At 36.9% G+C, this 17,671-nt stretch overlaps 2 protein-coding genes across 2 annotated transcripts in view; one reads left to right on the forward strand and one right to left on the reverse strand.

Moving 5' to 3' along the window:
* Positions 1–16,869, reverse strand: part of LOC139144966 (phosphatidylinositol 4-phosphate 3-kinase C2 domain-containing subunit alpha-like) — a 34,134-nt gene extending 17,265 nt beyond the window's left edge. Inside the window, 1 exon segment of the mRNA XM_070715823.1 lies at positions 16,807–16,869. Coding sequence (XP_070571924.1) covers positions 16,807–16,869 — 63 coding nt within the window.
* Positions 1–17,671, forward strand: part of LOC139137925 (nucleobindin-2-like) — a 608,701-nt gene that overhangs the window by 481,354 nt on the left and 109,676 nt on the right. The gene's annotated exons all lie outside the window — the stretch shown is intronic.

The raw sequence follows: 17,671 nt of genomic DNA on the forward strand, positions 1-17,671 counted from the left end.
ATAATTACCTTTGGCCAAGTTCTTCAAGCCATTTATGCCGAACTGTGAAAGCTGATTAGATATGCAAATTATAAATTAGCTGACATGGAAATGTGAAATGACTTTCGACATTGTTTTAACCTGTGTAATCATCAATGAACATAGCATGTTTTGCCAACTTTGATCAAGTAGATCCCAATCCGTAATTAGAATCCCAATCTGTAATTAGAAAAGATCATTGAATATGCAAATTAGGATTGGCTGAAGAAAAAATGCTTAATTACTTCAATAATGTTGTATCATAGTATCTTCAATATATGTAGCAAGTTTGGTCAACTTTGGTCAAGTCAATTCAGATATATCCCTAATTGGAAAAATCATCAAATATGCAAATTACGAATTGGCTGAAGAGAAATGTGTAATGACTTTCAATAATATTGTATTATAGTGTCATTAATGTACATAGCAAGTTTCATCAATTTTGATCAAGTCAGTTCAGATATATATCCCTAATTATGAAAATTCATTTAATATGCAAATTAGGAATTGGCTGAAGTAAAAATGTTTTTGACTTTCAATAATGTTATATGAAAGTATCTTTGATGTATATAGCAAGTTTCAACAACTACAATCAAGTTAATTCAGATATATATCCCTAATTAGGAAAGTTCATTAAATATGCAAATTCGGAATTGGCTGCAGTAAAAATGCTTAATGACTTTCAAGAATGTTGTATCATAGTAGCTTCAATACATGTAGCAAGTTTTATTAACTTTAGTCCAGTCAATTCAAATATATATCCCTTATTAGCAAAGTTCATTAAATATGCAAATTAGGAATTGGGTGAAGTTAAAATGCTTGATGGCTTTCAAGAATGTTAAATTATAGTATCTTCAATATACATAACAAGTTTGGTCAATTTTGATCAGGTCAAATCAGATATATATCCCTAATTAGGAAAGTTCATTAAATATGCAAACTAGCAACTATCTTTCATGTCACCCCTTAATGGTTCCCACTTCTGATATATTTTGGTGTGATCAACATTTGTAGCAAATCTCGTCAAATTGTGTGCAGTCGTTTAATGTATATCTGTCTTTTCTAAAACCATTAATTACGCAAATGAGCAAGAAGTATGCCAGCCTCACCCACCAAAAACTAATTAGTTCTTGCCATATGCTAACTAAATCTATTTACTAGATTTGATTCTGATCTGATCAGCCGTTTTTGAGATATCGGACCAACAGACAGACAGACAGACAGACAGACACACGGACACACAGACAGACAGACAGACAGATATTGCTGCGACATATGCTCACGTGTGTGAACACGTGAGCAAAAAATGTGTAACTAAGGGGAATCATTTATTTTTTATTAAATTTGCCATTATTACACCCGAAATTTCTGACGTTAAAACACTAATTTGATGGAATATTTTAATCTTCCAGTATTGTCAATTTTTTAAAATAGGTCACTGTGCTCACTTTTACACAATTTCATAAAACGTAGCTAGGAATACACAATTTTCATACTCTCTCATGATTGTCATTTTGTGTGCATTTCAGCTGGTGCCATTGACCTGACCAGAGATGGATAAACTCAAGTCGGCTGAGACTGATTAATCAAAAGTTCACTAATGTATTTAAAAATGAATAAAATCAAGCGAGGCGAGGTAGTGTTGAACATCTGCGTGCAGAACTACACAAGACATGTGTATTTTTACTCTGCTTGCATTCCTAATGAATATCCGGCTATATAGTAATTTGGGGAGACTTGAAAATGTTTTAAGGGCAGGGGGACTTGACAATTTTTGAGGGTATTGAGGGGGGTCTGAAAAAAAATAGATTTCAATCGCGATTCCTCCAGCCCTCCCCCCACCAATTTTTTAGAATGCAGCCTAACATTACTGAAAGTCGGTACCAATTGGAATATTTAATGAACTTCCCTTATTAGTGTCATCTATCTTGATTGACTTGACACAAGTTGATGAAACTTGCTATGTACATGAAAGATACTATGATACAACATGATTGAAAGTATTAAGCATTTTTACGTCAGCCAGTTTATAATTTGCATATTTAATGAATTTTCCTAATAAGAGATACATATCTGAATGGACTCAATCAAAATTGACGAAACTTGATATGTATATTGATGATACTATGATTGAACTTTACTGAAAGTCATGTATTTTTCTTCTGCAAATGTATCATTTGCATATTAAATGCACTTTCCGAATTCGGGTCAATGTCATATGCTATGCACATTGATGATACTAGGCTAAAACAGTATTGAAAGTCAAAGATTAGTATTTTCGCTTCAGCTAATCACTAATTTGCATATTGAAAAAAATTCCCAATTAGGGATATATATCTGGATTGGCATGATGAAAGTTGACGGAACTTGCTGTGTATATTTGAGATACACTGATAAAACAATCATGAAAGTTGTTGTAGCAGTTTTAGATTAACTTAATAATTTGCTTATAAATGAAATTTCCTTATTAGGGATATATCTCGACTGACAAGACTAAAGCTGACAAAACTTGCAATGAACATGAATGATACTAAGTTTAAAGCTTATTGGAAGTCATTTAGTATTTTTTACTATAGCTAATTACGAATTTGCATATTAACAAAGTTTCTAATTAGGGATGTATATCTAGATTGACGGGATCAAACTTGTGAAACTTGCTCTATATATTAAATTAACTATAATGACTTTGGTTCATTTCTAATTTGCATATTTATTAAACCTTGCTTATGAAGAAGCTATATCAGGATAAACTTGCTTAAAGTTGGCATAAGTCGTTATGTACATAGAAGATACTATGATTTAACATTATTGAAATTCATTTAGCATTTTCAGATCAGCTTGTTACTGCTTTGTATATTAAACGAACTTTCCTAATTAAGGATGTATATCTAATTTGACCCGATCAAGGTTGACGAAACTTCCTATGTACATTGGAGATACTGTGATGTAACATACTTGAAAGTAATTTAGCATTTTCACTTAAGCTAATTTATAATTGCATATTGAACTAACTTTCCTAATTAGGGATCTATATCTGGATGGACTGGCTTAAAGTTAACAAAAGTTACTACGTAAATTGGAGATACTATTATCTAGAAATAATAAAAGTTATGATTTGCACATTTTAATGAACTTTACTAATTTGGGATATATCTGGATTTACTTGATCAAAGTTCACGAAACTTGCTAATATGTACTTTGAAGTTACAATGGTCTAACATTATTAAAATCATTTAGCATTTTGAATCAGCTATTAAGTAATTAGCATACATAATGAACTTTTCTAATTATATATATATAGCAGAATGATCAAAATTGACGAAACAGAAACACGGGAGCATTTTCAGTTCATATCTTTTGATTGATAACTGTCAGTCTCCTGGTCTTCGATGTGTTGCTCTCCGACCTGATCTTTTGTTCAAGTATGTTTCACTGTCATGAGCGTCTTATGGCCCAAACTCTTTTTCAGTGGCATCAAAGTAAGAGCTATCTCTGTCACTGTCACTACCGCTGTGCAGTGACAGTGACACTACCAGTAGGCAGTATCAGGGCAGTAACTGTACTAATTTGATAATTTTAGCAATATTTCTGTTCAGTTTATCAACTGCGTTCTTGTTCTACTCCCTGTAGCATGTTCAACTGTCTACTATTCAGCTTACCAACACAGTCCGTGTATGTGTACCGTGCATTTGTATTATTGACAAACGATTTGCGGACTCTAATCAATATCAACAGTACATTTACAGCTTTATTGACTGGCTGAATATGTATAGTGTGTTTCAGCGTGTTGTTGGGAGACAGCAAGAAACTACATTTGATACCTTGTCTAGAAATATTGGAAAATATTATCAACAGTTGCAGCTTGTGTCTCATTGTTAGTTTCACATTTTGCTTATCTATGAAAATTCAATGACATTCAAAGTATTTTAGATTTTTTCGAAATAAAGTCATTGAAAGCGATAAAATGGTTTCAGAATTTTTTTAATTGGTACTAACATTAGAACCGTTGGATGCTTTAAAACGTTTTTATTCTTTTCATTAAAGTGCCCACCAAACTATGGATATGAAAATGTTAAAAAATAGGTAACCAAAATATTTCAGACCCCCCCCCCGTATAACCAGAGCACACCTTGCAAGTCCCAAGAATTTTCAAATCCACCATGAATTTCTTCAGCCCCTCTCCAGTATTTGTGAATTCAGCATAATCTCAAACATTTTGCCTAATTGTTTTTCTTTACACGACACTGCATAGATTAAGAAAGAAACATAAAAGAGGATGTACTAGCGAAACAACGGAGTTAAATTAATTGTATTCTTTGAAATCAAAATGCGCCTTTAATCTTTTGCCAATTCTTTGCGGAACTACGTCTTCTACTTTTCTGCAGGCGTTATGCCAGCAGAATACTGTAATGACGAGTTTCTAAAAATTCGTCAACGTGTTGCATCATAACTCTATATATCTATTCATCAACGCTTGATAAAGCTAATAACTGGTAATCATTGGTAGCAGTAAAAGATGTACAGGGAAAGATTACATATACACGGCTATGCAGATGAAATTGTGTCGTTTTTAGTTTAGTAAAGAGCATTGTAACTACGAGTTCAAACTTTAAAAATCTGAAAACTTTATGATATAAAAAGTGTGAAATATAAAAAGTGTGAAAGGTGCTTCTGCTCGCATGCAGACTGTACTTATGAAACAAATCCTAGGAAAGTCCATTCTAAATACGGCAAAATAATCATTCACGTACATCAGATAGAATATAAAGCACACATGAAAAATGTTCAGAAAATATCTTCTAAATCAGGTTTTTTAGCAAACGGCTGTAACAGTATATTCTTTACAGCTCTGGCGTATAGACTTCTTAATTAAAATGTATGACTATATCCGTTTTCAAAGACTGTATGATAATAAAAATGTGAAAATGGGCCTACTCATTACAACCCTTACATGTTGATAACAGATGCTAATACATTTAACCCTGAAACTTGCAGTCTTTCGCGATGAAATGATGCCATCATGACGTTGACACTTGCTGTAAGTCAACTTGGTGCCAGGTATGTCGCTGGTTCAATGAGGTTTAACAAATCTACAGGACGACGTTAACAATACTTACAGAGGAACTTCTGCAAGAGCGATTTACCTCGCAATCGCAAGTCAATACAGTAGAAGGAGTGCGGAGTCGGCAAACAAAGTACTATAACACATAAGAGCTATAGTACAAAAGGTCGAAAGGATGTCGAAATTTCAAAGGGTTGGGGATAGGCATGCAGTATATCACCGACGCCGCCAAAGGTTTATTTACGAAGTAGCTCTTCATGGAACCAGTCAAAGGATATATACATGAGGAACGTCATTCTTTCATTGGACGCCTTCATATTTAAATGAGCTCGTTTGTGACCACGCGGTTGTCAGGACGTTTGTTTAGGCAAGTTTGGTAAAGCAGGACTCGTCGGCAAGGTGTTCGCTGAATTCGAAAAAAACTGGACAACATAAACTAGATTCTATAGTACATTCTGTAGAATTATAAACATTCTCTGGTACAGGTATGTAGATTTAATATTGTAAAAGTCATAACGCTTAAAACGTGTAAAAAAGACCTAATCTGTGACCGTTAAACGTTTTTTAAACACTATATGTGCCCACATTGTTTGTGTATGTGGGACTATATGGCATGATACCTGAAAACGAAATACTAGTGAAAATCCATTGTCGATTCTTGAATAGGGTCAGAGGTGATAGGCAAGGTTGATAATACAAGACTCGTCGCAAATACGTTCGTTGAAATTGCAAAATCGGACAACATAAATTAGATTCTATAGTGTACATTCCGTAGAAATGTATGCATTCTCTGGTGTAGTAGTTTTAATATTATTAAAAGTTATTACACGCAAAGCTGCAAAAAAGGCATTTCATTTGTGACTTTAATACGTTTTCTTAAATGTTCGCTTATTTTATGTATCCACTTTATCTTTGTGTGTCTAAGGCATGATACCTAAAAGCGAAATGCCAGTAAAATTCAATTTTCGACTCTTGCATAGTGTTAGGGGTGATCGTTACAAAATAGAGATACTAGCGCTTTTACTTCCAGGGTACAGCATTAAATTGTGTACGCCAGCATGATCATGACTAACAAAGCAACTATTGTTGACGCGTTGGTACTGTCGCTCTGTCCATTCACTAGCCAGTTAAGAAACACAGTCCATTTCTTATACTTAGTACAGTCTGCGCGTTGTGTAGTTTACCCTGCAAAGTGGGCTAATCTCTGATGTTTACTGCATAACGGCAACTGTAAACTATTTCTTTTATAACATCACAGTCATTTCACAAATGTGTGTTTATTTAACACTACAACATGTAGGCCCCCAAGACGCTAACATAGACAAGCTGGCAGCGGTGACGGGGATAGCGCGGGATGGCAGCGATTGTTATAACAAATATTCTGCTGAGCGTGACAGGCAGGATTGATAGCCTGGTATGAACAGAAGCTTCCATCAATATACTGAATAAAAAAGATGCACAAGTACCAATATGAAAATTTATTTCATCAAACTGTCAGCACATGCAGTACTAAGCCGATCACAAATGCAATTTTTAACCTTTACTAAATTTAATCTTTGAACACTGCCAGGTAAATAACTTCTATCGCAAAATTATGTCGTACAGCAATATTATTATAACCTTCCACGTTGTAAAGATTTAATGTCATTATTCGAAAGGTGGAACCTCATCAATCAAAAACGGTCCAGATGCATATCAACTTTTGATCTACGTTTGACGAGTTTACTTAAAAATTATATATCGTGATTTTCCAACAATTTTTAGTCCTTTGGGCCTTTGGCCCAAAGTACTAATGTGATGACGCGGCCTCTGTTGTTGCATACAGTGGGCCGTATGCTGTGGACGCAGGTATCTCAGAAACGCTTCAGTAACTTTTTCTGAAATTGGTCTGGTGGTCACTTTGGCATGTATCTCAAACGGTCTTTTTCTTTTTTTGATTGAATCATTTTAAAGTCACTTTTTAGCTTTTTGTGAAAACCACTATTTTCAATTTTTCCTCAAAACCACTGATTTGATTATTGTGATATTTGGCATGGGTGTTCGTATAGTTGAAATGCCGTCAGAAATGTTCAAAATTTGGTGATACATGCCTTGTATTATTTTTAAACAATATTTTTATCCATTTTTATTTTATATTTACTTGATTTTGACTCGCTTTCGTTAAAGCTACCATCTGCGCATGCGCATAACTCCAGGACAAAATCTGAGTTGAAGAATCGAATCGGACGCCATCTTGTTTCTCGGTGGGGCACATTTTTACGTTTTTGAACGTTTCACTGTGCATTTCAATATATTCTATTGTTATGACGTTGACAGTGATGCACTTTTGCGGCTGTCGTGTTATTTTTGGTACGAAAGGCGCCTTTGATCGACTGAAGAATGATGGTACCGGCAGGCATATCAGTTCTACTGAGGAAGTAATCCACTGGCCCGCATAGGTCAGGGACTCACTTAGGGGAGAACCACTTGATTTGTGGGGGGGGGGGTATGGAGGATTTTGAGAAAAAAAATTGTCACCAGGTGAAATAAAAGAAAAAAATAAGCCTGTAATGGCTTGAGAAAAAAAATTCTCATAACAGACAGAAATAAATAAAAAGGAATTGTCATAATGCAGTTGAAATGAGCAAAATTTTGGAAATTCATTCTCATGTGTTCTTTGCTAGCATGCTGCCATAGGCAGCGCAAATGTTTTTACCACAAGCAATTCTCATGTGTTTTTTTTTCCCAGCACTTATGATATAAGCATTCACTACTTACACCTCAGTGCACTCGATGTTTTCCTTCCCTTTTCTGACCCAAGAAATCATATTTCTGGATTTCTGTTGCAATATCTCAATGGTACAGGCAATATCTAGATGGGACTATTTGACTTCTGTACATTGTGAAAATTGAAAACACAAGACAGGAGTCAATAAACTAGTGTAAAAACCAATATATTATTCTCTCAACATAAATATGTTAGAAAGATTACAAGTTGTCAAAGAAAAATTGAGGAACAACAAATATAATGAAATACAATGTGTGAGCCTTGTTTCTCTGACCACAAAAGATAACATCTCCCCTGAGAACTTAAAGGAATGACTGTTATAAAGAAAAGCAGGTATAGTACTGATCACTGTTGATTTGCCAAAAAAGTGTTCTATAATTTAAAGTTGTATATATACTAGACTTTCCATTTTGTTTTCATTCGTTGGAATGTAAAATGAATATATAAAACCATCCTGTGATATGTGAAACACTGGCTTAAATTTGAAAAATTGCACTGCTACTCCATTTGATAAAAAAATTGATGCAGGTGTGACAGTTGACACACAAAAAGTTCCCATACCCACTTCCTGCATACCCCCCCCCGAAATCAAATGGGTCTCTCCTTAATATGCGCATGCGCATATAACAAGTTAGCGTTGTTTTGGAAGGACCAGCTCCTGGAAGTTAGTAATAGCTGGGTGAGAGCGAGAGAATTCGCTCTGTCCTTCTACCTCCATGTCATAACAAACTAGCGTCGTTTTATGTTGATGTACTGTCCTTTCGACACAGCGATAACTTTAAGTTTTCTGTTGCTTATTTTGGGTAATTTCGACAGTTGTGCATTGATTTTGACATCATTGTTGAAGACAGTGTGTGCTTTAGACTGTCGACAGTCCTCGTGCCTTCTTTTGACCGGATCCGGAGTCACTTGCGGTAGTAATCCAACGTAGGCGATCGAGCGCCGAAGCATCATTGTTGAAGACAGTGTGTGCTTTGACTGTCGACAGTCCTCGTGCCTTCTTTTGACCGGATCCGGAGTCACTTGCGGTAGTAATCCAACGTAGGCGATCGAGCGCCGAAGGCGCAAGGTCGAGTGCCGAAGGCACGAGCTTGTATAAATACCGAAAGCTACGCGAGACCAAGCAGTACAAGCGACTGGCGAGAGTCTATGTGTGCTTATGTTGACCGATTTACGCGCACTTCAGAATCACGGCATAATCCGACATGGTAATTGGCATGATCATCAGATCATACATGATCCGAGATTGCACTTTAGCAAGGTCACGATAACTAATGTTGTTTGTTTCACTGTGGTTTAATACCTATAGGGCCTATTTCCACTAAAAGACTATTAGAATTTCCTCCTGGCTACTTTGAAATCGTGCACTGGCATGCATCACAGTGGAGGGACTGTGCATGCATGTAGTTGTCAACATCACTATGCTTGAATGTAGTAGACTCTTACTATGAATATATCGACTGTCACTGCATATTGCATATGTGTGCAAGTCACTCCATATCATATCAAAAAATGTAGTATTGCGACGTTTGAGCTGCCACAAGCCAGAATTTACAGTTTATGAGAAAGTTATCTTACATGTAAAACTCAGTTCTACTGTGAACAAAATGCAAGCTATGTTGCTTAACTATGGTGAATAACATAATATTTTGTACCTATCACCGTGTCAGAAAATCAGAAGGAAACAACCACTCAGACAAACTCTGGTCAGGATGATACTGTCCAATTTTAATATGTCTCTCGGCACACACTAGATACTCATGACTGTAAAACAACATTTCCATATAATTGTATATTCAGTTTTTACATTTAGTTTGCTTTTCACCATATTCTATGTCCTTCCCTGCACCTACATAATTCAAAATTAAATATTGTTTTTGGCCTATACATACTTGAGGGTATAAAGCTTATTTAGTCTCATACATAAAAGATGCACTGTTGACCTTCAGAGTCCAAACTTTTTATCATTGTATTGTAGATAGGTGTACACTCCAAATACTAAGTACAAGTGTGGTGAGTGTAACAAGCAAATGTTTTTTAGTCAATGGCCCAAATTTATTTTCTATTTGATGGACAATAAATACATGTGTAATCAATGCCAACAATCCAGTTTAAGTAATTTGGTTTAGATTAGCCATTGTCCATTATATTACAATAGTTTGTGGCTAAATTTTCTCCCCTTCTGTATCATATAAGTTCACCGTTTCCTGTTTTAGATATTGTTGATCCTATTGAGTTCCATCTCTTATTCTTGATTCACTTTCACATTAACTTTCATTTATGTCCAAACAATTTGACTTTTTGCCAGATTTCACATTTATGGCAAATAATAAACAGTAAGGAGGCACAAAGGACGTCGGTGCCCCCGGGCCCCATGTTCAGTCTCGTTAACTTTGTATGTGCGAATGGACTAAATTAGGTTTTTCATCATTTGAAGCGTTTCAGTGCTAAAGTAAATGTGCCCTTAGGTATTTTCGTGTTTAGCCATAAATGAGGCACAAAAAATACGACTGCATCAACATGATCAAGGGAATACACGACACAGAAGGTGCATATGTCATATTTATACAGTGACTCAGAGAGGTCATGATGATTTTTCGTGTAAGTTTTTTTCACCGTCATTATTCCAATGTTCGATAGACAATGTCCTTTCTTAGGTATTTCCAGATAGGCAACACAATGTTTGTGCAAACTACACACATTCGCATTTCTCAGGATGTTGACTAGTTTCCTCACTTCGGGGCAAAATTTTGTGTGAACATATGAGGATCCGAACTCAGGCCAATAGTTTACCGTAAAATATCAACCGTGATATTTCACGCGTTAAACGTCGAGGTATGCACAGTAAACTTCGTCGGTTTTGGAGCGTTCCCGAACAACATTAGCAATCATATGGTAAACAACGAAAACAAACAAAATGTCTGCTACTCTTTCCCTGCGATGTCGCCAACGTGAAAGTTTGAAGGGCTTTTAGTAAGTGCTGCCAACTGGTAAATTTCATCAATTCCACATAATCATCACAAAACATGTTTTGAAGGCTGATAAACCGATTTTACTTATTTTTGACCCTGACCTAAAATTTGAAGGGGAAAGTAGAACTGTTCGTAAGTGCCCTACCACTGTCATAAACGGAAAATGTGCCCTCCCACTGAATTTTGATGCCCACTGCCCTCTAGTGTCTATGGTTTGCCCGCTCCGCACAACAATATAAGCTCCCCAACTTCCCTCGCACCACCACTGAAATTCCCCGATGCCACTAGACGTTCACTATGAAACCCAGATCAACACAAAACCGTGCCAGCAGCTGGCAGTATACCTTTGAACATTGCTCCCCTCTACGTTAGGCGCTCAATCTCCAATCAATCATCAACCACAGCTTTCCCCTCCCTCTACGTATTTCCCGGTACCCACTGTCAAAATTTTCTCCCCACTCACCGAAAATAATGAAATTCCTTCCCCGCCCACAGTAAATAACGATTATTTCTCACCATCCGCTGATTAGTTTTGAAATTAGCCCGTCTGCTGAAAACTGAGCAACGGACACCTTTTTGCACAAACAGCTTAGTGGTGGCACCTTTTTTAGGAACTTGCACGGATATTTCGGGTTACGAGTTTCTCGACTGTCTATGATTGAGTCTTGTAATTTTTTCCCGTGGTTTTCTGTTAAAGTTCTCGTATTTTTTTAGACAAGCTCTACCAAACATTCTGCCATTCGCACGGCAAGTTCTACCTCCGAACAGATAGCGAGCGTGTGGCGTGACAGTGATGTCGCGCTACGCATGGCAACTCTCGGTGTAACCATGAAGGTTGAAGCAACTGTTAGCGTGTTCAATTTTCACCATAATCCTGCTCCAGGATGATGTTAGAATTGTTGTTACCCCGTATCGACGGTCCACTGTACTCCTTGCAGCTAAAAATGACAGTTTAATGACTCGTGCACAAGTCAATTCAAACCAGACCAAACCAGACCGCCATCATTGGGTTGCAGATTTTTGGTTAGGAGACCACAGTTTGTCAAGGTAAATTCAATACGATCGCATGTGCGACTGACAAATACCGGCTCGCCTCAAGGCTCGGTTATATCGCCGTCATTATTTACCATATTTACATCTGATTGTACCCCCATACATGTGTACAGTAATGATAAGCTCTACAAATTTGCTGACGACAAGGCTTTAATTGGCCTCATTACAGCAGATCAGGACACAATCTATAGGCAAGAAGTGGACAGATTGGTTACATGGTGTGATGGTACTAACTTGTTTTTGAATGTAAAGAAAACAAAAGAAATGATAATTGATTTCAGGAAAAACAAAATCAGTCCACCTCCGTTAAAAATCAAAGGTGAGGACGTTGAAAGGTAAATAGTTATAAATATCTTGGGATCCTTCTTACAAACATGGTTTCTTGGGATGACCATGTGAATATGTTAAACCGTAAATGTCAGCAAAGATTGTATTTTCTGCGTAAGTTGCATAGATTTGGTGTATCCGGGAACATTTTACATATGTTTTACAGATCAATGGTTGAGTCAATCATTTATTATTGTATATCTTGCTGGGGCGGTAGTATTTCCTCTTCTAATAAAGTTCAGATAAATCGTGTCATCAAAGCTGCTAGGAATATTCTAGGCGTACAATGTATAGTTTTGATGACTTGTATATGAAATCAGTGAAAAGAAATCTACAACTATATTATCTGACAAAACGCATCCACTGAATAGTAATTTCATTAAAATGAGGTCTGGTAGTTACCAGATACTATTCAATCAGGTGCCGCACAAACAGGTTTAGAAATACTTTTGTACCCTCAGCAGTGAGGATTCTAAACCAATTTTCTAACAGGTGAAAAAACTCATCGATGGCTACTGTTAGGATTATTTTAAATTGTACTGTTGTTGATTGATAAGTGCTTTGTCTGTTTTATTGAACTGTGCTTTTTGATCTGTGTGATCTCTTTACATTTTATCTATTGTGCAATATTTGTTTTAGACTGTGTACTCCAAAACACATTTCCATTTTTTTATATTGGATTAATAAGGGATAATAATAATAATAATCTATGCACTCTGTACCAAGACGACCGTACCATCGATATCATATTTTAGTGGTGGCCAACAGGTGTGAGGGGCTGAAAGAGTGCTAATGAAAGGGTGGCGCCAGCAATAGCGCTAGTGGCAATAGTTGTTGTTTTAGGCCGCGTTCAAAAAATGTTGAGGGAGGTTGGAGGAATAGCAATTGAAATCTTTTCTTCAGATCCCCTCTAAACATCCAAAACAATGTTCTGTCCCTCAAATTATTATATAGCCCCATATTTATCAGCAATGCACGCACAGTAAGAAGAAACATGTTTTGCGTAGTTCTGCAAGCAGATGTTTGACACTACTTCATATCAGCAGGTTGTAGAGCCATATCCCTAAGGCAAGTTCTCAAATTGATGTTTTAAATATATTAATTGACGTTTTGGATTTATCAGTCTAAGCCAATTTGAGTTTATCCAACTCTGGCTAGGTCAATGGAACCAGCTGAAAAGCATGCAAAATGGCAATCATGAGAGAGTATGCAAATTGTGAATTCTTGGCAACATTTTACCAAAGTGTGAAAACTGAAAACAGTGACCTACCGATATTTTTTTTCAAAAGTGCAAAACATATACAACTTACATGCTACTTATAAATGGAAAGTTTAAATATCCCATCAAGGCAAATTTTGTAACAAAATAAATGATTAAAATTTAATCATGCTTTTTAGAGTCTCTGCTATTCAAATATTACTTTTGTGTTATTGTACGATGAGATGAGAAAATTTCATTCACTACATACATGAACTTTAAATGAGTGGTTTTATATATTGATTTTAAGTGATTTGAGAAAAACTATGATATAAATTCCATCATACATTTTTATAAAATCAAGCATGATGACCCCATTTTTTATCTAATATTTGATTATTCTCTATTTCACATATGCCAGAATTCAAAAATCCATGGTAACTGTTAAGTCTTCTAGTCGTCTGTGTATTGCTCCCTTGCCTGATCTTGATACAAGTACATGTATGTTTCACTGTCAATTGAGTGTCCTATGACCCAAACTCTTCTTTAACTTTATCAGAAATCAGAGCTATCACTGTCGCTGCGGGTATACAGTGACAGTGACACTGCCCGTAGGCAGTAGAAGGGCAGTAGCTGTATTAACTTTGTATTTAGACAATAATTTTGTTCAGATTATACAACTGCATTCTTGTTCTACTTCCTACAGCGTGTTGAACTGTCCAGTATTCAGCTTGCAAACACTGCCTGTGAATATATACCCCGCATTTGTATCATTGACAAATCAAATAACTTTTAGTCTGAACTCTTATTCAACTATCACCAATATTTAGACAAACAGGCTTTGTTGACAAACTGAATATTGTGTTTTTTCAGCATGCTGTAGAGAGACACCAAGAAACTGCATTTGATACATTGCACAGAAATATAGAAAAAAATGTCAACAGTTGCAGCTAGAAGGCAAACTTGTTGTTTTTAATGGCATTCATACATTTTTAGTTTTTTTCCAGATTACAGTCATAAAATGCAACAAAACGCTGCTAGATTTTGTTTAATTACTAACAATAGAACCCTTGGACAACATAAAAATGTTGGGAACAAAATTCAGGTCCCCACTACAGACAGAGCTAAATTTTCATATACCCCCTTCAACTACCCCAAACATTTCCCCCTGAATTCCTCCAGCCCCCTCAAAACCATTTTTGAGAGCAGCCTTAACGTCATTTTTTGAGGATTGAAAAATGGTCATAGAAACGTTTGTGTGTTTTCAATTACTGCGGCTAAAATACCACTATGGCTCAAGATACCAGTGACCATTGAAGAACTTGGCATATTTTTTCCTGAAGATGTGAAAGAGATATTCATTCAATGCAAAGTTCGTCGTCTCGTTTTGTCTTTGCTGTATTACAGATACATACTCAAAAATACAAGATGACACAGCGACATTATAAGATATCCGATCGCTATTTACGGCAACTAGGCTATACAGTGTAGAAGTTCGATTACATGGTTTGGCCACAGTGGGTGGAGGGGCTAGGGTTTTTTCTAGATCTGTAAAGCGGTAACATCTCTGATATATCGGATATGTACCCATGATTCAATTAATTCTACTGTAGTTTAGTATCGAAGTTAGAGCCATTCTTATGCTTGGCCAGAGCTGTAAAGTTGTGAAATGTCTGACATACATCAGCGACTTATTATAATATTGAAGCTTGCGGTAGAAGTCTACATATTATGCAAAGCTAATATACAAGGAACAAGTCCTCGTTGCGATGCTTCAAATTTGATCAAATTTACTCATAAACTGCTGAGATAAAAATCAATGCATACTATGTAAAACATGCAGATTACAAGAACTTTATTAAAGAGAAAGACGTATTCGCTAAAAAGCACATACGTAAATGATATAAAGGATTGTTCGCACAATTCGGCCATGCCTCATAAAGATATATGCTGACAGACAATAAATTGCCGACATTTTAAACACTGCATATGGTCATAAGGAAAAGAGTGGAGGAAGTCGTTCCTATGTTATTGACCCTATTTCCATCATGAGTTCAATATGTACACTACATTGCATGTTCTGTGAGAACATTGTATTAACCAGGAACGTCATCCGCGGTTGTGTAATTAGTTTAGATACAAAAATATTACAGCTGTACAAAAACAGCAAAATACCTACGCAAAAATAAAAATAGCAAAGTATTTATAAAAACTGTACAAGCAACAAGAAATAAATATTGGCGATTCACAGACCCAGCCTGCCGTGGAAAAATCCTAGTCATTGTAGTATCGTCTAGTATCTATGATAGAGTCTGGAAATCTCCGATAAATATTGTGTAAATATAGGCGATTTCACAGACCCAGCGTGCCGAGGCACAAGGCAAGTCATTCTAGTATCGTCCAGTATCGAATAGAGTCGCGAACGGCGATTTCACAGACCCGGCTTAACATGGCGCAAAGCAACTTATTCTAAAATCATCGATATGTCAAACTTCGGTGCTAGATGGTAAATATCCGATATTTAAAAATTATGTAAAGTCGCGCCTTCATGGCCAAGAATGTCGTTTTGGCTCCCACTTCCTCATTGTAAAACAGCCTTTTTAGTTGAACAGATTTTGTTGGGAATACAATTACTTTTGTCATCATTCTTCCCACATTCAACTACAGCGGCATCTTGTTAGTGTAGTTGAACCATGGAGCTAGATGATTGAACTTAGTTGAGAAAGCTGAGAAGACAGAACGTAGGATTTACTGAACTAGTAAGTAGTAGAATGTAGTTGAGAAAGTTGAGAAGACAGAGCAGATGATTTATTGAACTATTATACGTAGTTGAACTTCTGAAAAATTACTCTCTTCATGAACCAAGTGTTGTATATAGTCATGGAAATTACCCACCCCTATGTCCTTCTCTCCGATCAGTCCCACAGGCGCTCGGCACATTGCTGGGATAATAATCGTATTTAATATGTAGAATGTCTATATACGACTTGATTATTCAATAAAAGAATCACCGTACGTGATATTAGTGTAGGCCTATAGGCCTACATGTTGACTGGCATTGTACCTATGGCTGCGGGCTCGGGCCCGGCGAACGCACTGCATAATCATCAATGTGTAGAATGTCTACATAGCTTGATTATTTATTAAAGAATAACGTGATATTACTGTACATGTCGGCTAGCTTAACCGAGCGGCTGTAGAGCTCTGCAGGGCTTGGGCCCGGCTTGGGCCCGTTGTCCACTGCTGCACAGACAGGAACTCAAGGTGAGAAAGTAATTCACAGCCCGATTTCATAAATCAGCGAAATTCACGAACTCTGAGCGTTTCCGGTGATAGAAACTAGTCAACGGTCAGATGGTTGCATAAACAATCGAGAGACTGGCCTCTTTTGCCTAAAATCATACCTTACCTTATGATACTGGTGAGAAATCGTCCTGAAATCGGCTGGGCTCACCAACCCAGCGACGGCCATTTTGAATAAGCTGCATTCAATGTACGCGTCCATTGAGAGAAGAGCAATGACGTCATCTGCCAAGGGTTGTATGGTACAGTCGGCTTGGTACAGTGTCCAAAAATGGAGGTTTTAATAGTTTGAATTTACTTTGTACCCGAGTCATTAGGCCTAAACTGTCATTTTTCAGCTGCAAGGAGTATCGATATGGGGTTATGATCCTGGAGCACACTCTGTCTTCTCAACTTTCTCAACTAAATTCAACTACGTACTAGTTCAGAAAATCCTACGTTTTGTCTTCTCAGCTTTCTCAACTAATTTGCACACGCTAAGGCGATATTCGCTGATAATGCGGCCCTATGAGTGCCTTGAGCCTGCAATGCAGATCTGCAGTGCTGTTTTGCGCGGCCAGGTATAGGAAGACATTGTGCCTTGGTTGGGCATTGCCCGAGCCGCACGACACTATAACCCCAGCCGCAGGGCCCAGTCCATCAAAGCTACAATTTCGCAGCTAGGTCGACGTTTGTCGATTTCATCGCAAATTTTGGAACATCCCTATGAAAAAAGTAATGACTAAAGTATGCATGTATCTTAAAAGGGCTATTACACGAGGTTTGATCGATATCGCGTCGTTTCTCGTGATGACTCCTTATTTTGACGAGTTGCTACCCTACTCGTCAAAATACGGACAAATCACTCACATATGAAACGATATCGACCAAAGCTCGTGAAATCACCTCTGAGAACCAATATGTATGCTGCCATTTACGGCTACCTTCTCTGTTGAAACAGAACATTGAAGATTGTTCCACAACAGGCTGAA

This window comes from Ptychodera flava, chromosome 1 (assembly GCF_041260155.1).
Source record: "Ptychodera flava strain L36383 chromosome 1, AS_Pfla_20210202, whole genome shotgun sequence".
NCBI lineage: Eukaryota > Metazoa > Hemichordata > Enteropneusta > Ptychoderidae > Ptychodera > Ptychodera flava.